Below are 3850 nucleotides of genomic sequence, written 5' to 3' on the forward strand. Positions count from 1 at the left end.
CATGCTTTCCGTTCAGTTGTCAATCCTTCCATGGATCTAATTTCATAAAATCTAATTTCTGTTTACTCATTTGTACCCCTGAGCCAAAGCTGAAAATGCCTGTTGTTTGCATTGTTTTATCTGTATCTTTTCTGATTTCCCTATTTGTTTGTTGCATGCCCACAGGTAAAATATCATACACAATTAAAATTTCATTTTAACATTTAGAAACCGGTTGCAGACAAAATGCCAACATAAAGTAAAATAAAACAAACGCGGAGACGTAAACAAGTCAAACAGTTTCTTCTGTAACAAAAACAAAACATCTGCTGCGTCATTAACAGAAGCCAATAACGCAGTACAGCGCACTGGAATCATATCAAAGCTTCCTGCTCGGATAGAAGGTCTAGACACTTTTATTCGTATGTTGACATCTCCAAATTAGACATAGCGAATTGCAACGCCTTGACGTGATTTCTTAGCTGTGTCCTAAGATCTGTCACTCTCCCGAAGGATATCCAATGAGCATCAATCTCGCAGAAACTTCCTCGCGGTAATTGGGTGAAGGATGTGGATGGTGCGCGCACTCGGGGGCTGAACGTAAACATTCGCGTGCTCTCGCGCTCAGAGAGAGGAACGGAGCGAGCGAGGACAACGTGCATTTAACAGAGTTGTGTGCAATCGAACGTATTGAAGATTAAAGTCAGATGGACTCTGTGAAAAGAAGAAATATGAGAAGAAAGACTCGGTAAGAAAACGCCTTGTGGGTTGCAGGACAAGAGAGAAGTTTACTAAGGAACATCTCCTAAGAAGCCTCCACAAGTCTAAAGAGCGCGCGATGAAGTCCGGTGTGGGATTTGTATAATCGTGACGTGAAGTTGATGTGAAGAAGAACTTACAAGACTTTTTGGTTTCATAATTGGTCTTGAAGACAATGACATTAAGAATGGAATGCGATTGTAAAAATCACTAACCTGCACAATGTGGATTTCTACACCGAGAGTATTTCTTTCTCCTTTTGTTTATGATAAAAGCAGGTTTTGACGGATATATTTTTTTGCCATCTTTTGCTGTGCTGTCGGTGGACTTAATCAAAATACCACGCATACTTTTCCGTCTTGAATAATTCATGAAATAGTGCGTGCCTTCCAGGCTTGGAAAAAAAGTTACGACAATACGGGGAGGGGGAATAATAAGTGGAATTGTTGAAAGTGGTGAGGGGGATGGCCACAGCGGCTTCCAATCCTTACCTGGCCAGCAATAGCATTCTCTCATCCGCCTCGATCGTGCACTCGGAGTCCGGAGGTGGTGGCATGCAGCCGGGAAACGGTGCCGTAACATCGGTGTCGGGAGGTTACAGAGGAGACCCCGTGGTCAAGATGGTGCAGAGCGACTTCATGCAAGGAGCCATGACGGCCAGTAACGGGGGGCACATGCTGAGCCATGCCCATCAGTGGGTGACTTCACTGCCACATGCGGCCGCCGCAGCCGCCGCAGCCGCCGCAGCAGCAGAAGCCGGCTCCCCTTGGTCCTCCAGCCCAGTTGGCATGGCCGGGAGCCCACAGCAACAAGACGTGAAGAACAGTTCAAACAGAGATGATTTACACTCGGGCACCGCGTTGCACCACAGACCCTCGCATTTAGGGGCTCACCAGTCGCACCAAAGCGCATGGGGTGGCACCACAGCCTCCCACATCCCCACCATCACCGGAGGACAGCAGCAGGCCCAGCAGTCTCTCATTTATTCCCAGCCGGGTGGTTTCACAGTCAACGGGATGCTGAACCCTCCCGGGAGTCTAGTCCACCCGGGGCTGATGCGAGGAGACTCTCCAGAAATGGAGCACCATCATCACCACCACCATCACCAACAGCAGCACCCTCATCTCCACCATCACCAGCAGCAGCACCACGCGGGAGTCAACAGCCACGACTCGCACTCAGACGAGGACACGCCGACCTCGGACGACCTGGAGCAGTTTGCCAAACAGTTTAAGCAGCGTCGGATCAAACTGGGTTTTACTCAAGCCGACGTCGGGTTAGCGCTCGGGACGCTTTACGGGAATGTTTTCTCGCAGACCACCATCTGCAGGTTCGAGGCTCTCCAGCTGAGCTTTAAAAACATGTGCAAACTCAAGCCGCTGCTGAACAAGTGGCTGGAGGAGGCCGACTCGACCACGGGCAGTCCCACCAGCATCGACAAAATAGCAGCTCAGGGCAGGAAACGAAAGAAGCGCACCTCCATCGAGGTGGGCGTGAAGGGAGCCTTGGAGAGCCATTTTTTGAAATGCCCCAAACCGTCAGCGCAGGAGATATCCTCTCTGGCGGACAACCTCCAGCTGGAAAAGGAGGTGGTTCGGGTCTGGTTCTGCAACCGAAGGCAGAAGGAGAAGAGGATGACGCCGCCCGGGGTCCCTCAGACGCCCGAGGACGTGTACAGCCATGCCGGCAACGTGAGTGCAGACACACCGCCTCCGTCCATGGACTGCAAACGTATGTTCACTGAGACGTAGAACAAATCATTTTATACACACTTGAAGTCAGCAAGATATCACACATATTTCATGTATATAAAGAGAGAACCCAAAACTGTTTTATTCTCCAATGTCCCTAACGTTTAAATGACTCTGTTTGCTCTGTGTTTCAGGGGAGTTTTGTGGTAGATTACTTAAAAGGTGCAAGTTTGAAAGATGAACCGGACAGCAACCACAACGTGACATCTGCGAGCTCCTATGGCCAGGAGATTCTGGTGCACTGACACCGAAATCCCGAAATCATAACCAGCCCAAAGCCGACTTTTAGACTTTATGGATTGATATTGCAAAAGAGCTCCCAAGGACATGGATCAACGCAGACAAACATTAAATATTAAACAGCGGAAGACTTTACTCCAGGACACGTATACATTTTACGCACAGGAATTATATTACTCATTTTAACAAAACGGAATTGTCTTGTCTACTATTGGAGCATATATGTGCAACAAACTACACCTTTTCTATTGCATAGTATTTTTGTGGACCACACTTCTGTGAATAGCTTTTACACAGAGAAAACTCTTAAGAAAAAAAAAAAGACTCTCAAGCTGCACTTATTTCCAGTTTCAGCCGACCCCTTGTAAACACTTTTTGTTGTTTGGCTGAATAATCGTGGATATTGCCCTCTCTTCACTGCTTTTTCCAGGCATTTTTTTTTTTTTTTTTGTGGGTTTTGATAACAAGTCTGTGTAAATTTGGCCATATGAATTCTCTGTGTTGCTTTCAACGATTTGCTTTATATTTTACACTAAAATCGATTTCTAATATTCCCAGGAGCAATGACAGATTTGTTGCGCGCTGTGATGACTTTCAGCCTCGTAGCATCTCTTGTAGGCCTTCCCCCCTGGCTTTTCAATATTGATTATATTTTTTACTGTTAGTATTACACTTGTTATATACAGATATTGTACACAAACACATTGACGAAGCTGCAACAAACCGTTTCCCCCGTGGTTGTTATTTAAGTTCAGTACTGACTCAGCGAGAACAATAAATCTGAAGCTTTCAGATGCATCGGTGCAACTTTCTTTCTTTCACAATTTTGTTTAAATATTAAAATGAGCTACATTCTAAATTAAAACACATTACTAATATTTTATATATATATATATTTAATCTAGACAGTTGCTGAAATGTGTACAAAAGAAATTTAGAAAAGTAGCCTATCTGTTTTCCTTCTGGCCCTTGGCCTATAGAAAAGGGAAAACTTCCCAAATGCTTTCACCTTGCATTGTCTTATTTTCTTATTGTCTTTTTTCTCCCTCTCTTTCTGTTAGCACGTGTTTCTTTATATGCTTTCTTTTTTCTTTGCAAAACAAAAGAAAAACACTTAACGT

At 45.2% G+C, this 3850-nt stretch overlaps 1 protein-coding gene across 2 annotated transcripts; it reads left to right on the forward strand.

Annotated features, from left to right (window-relative positions):
* The first annotated feature begins 567 nt into the window (after positions 1-567).
* On the forward strand, positions 568-3506 carry LOC128019429 (POU domain, class 3, transcription factor 3-A-like). Of its 2 annotated transcripts, none has more exons than XM_052605414.1 (2): positions 568-2469; positions 2624-3506. In XM_052605414.1, exons 1-2 carry the CDS (start codon positions 1203-1205, stop codon positions 2668-2670), a joined length of 1314 nt encoding a protein of 437 aa, XP_052461374.1. In that variant the 5' UTR covers positions 568-1202; the 3' UTR covers positions 2671-3506. The 2 variants fall into 2 exon arrangements, with proteins under 2 accessions (XP_052461374.1, XP_052461373.1); XM_052605413.1 differs by having other exon boundaries at positions 568-2429.
* The last annotated feature ends 344 nt before the right edge of the window (positions 3507-3850 follow it).

The sequence above is a fragment of the Carassius gibelio genome, chromosome A9, assembly GCF_023724105.1.
Source record: "Carassius gibelio isolate Cgi1373 ecotype wild population from Czech Republic chromosome A9, carGib1.2-hapl.c, whole genome shotgun sequence".
Classification (NCBI taxonomy): Eukaryota; Metazoa; Chordata; class Actinopteri; order Cypriniformes; family Cyprinidae; genus Carassius; species Carassius gibelio.

Bases quoted from the DNA above. Each gene is read 5' to 3' on its own strand.
- LOC128019429 (XM_052605413.1), top strand. From the start codon at position 1,203: ATGGCCACAGCGGCTTCCAATCCTTACCTGGCCAGCAATAGCATTCTC. The intron at 2,430-2,623 runs GTGAGTGCAGAC...TCTGTGTTTCAG, and splicing joins TGTACAGCCATGCCGGCAAC to GGGAGTTTTGTGGTAGATTA.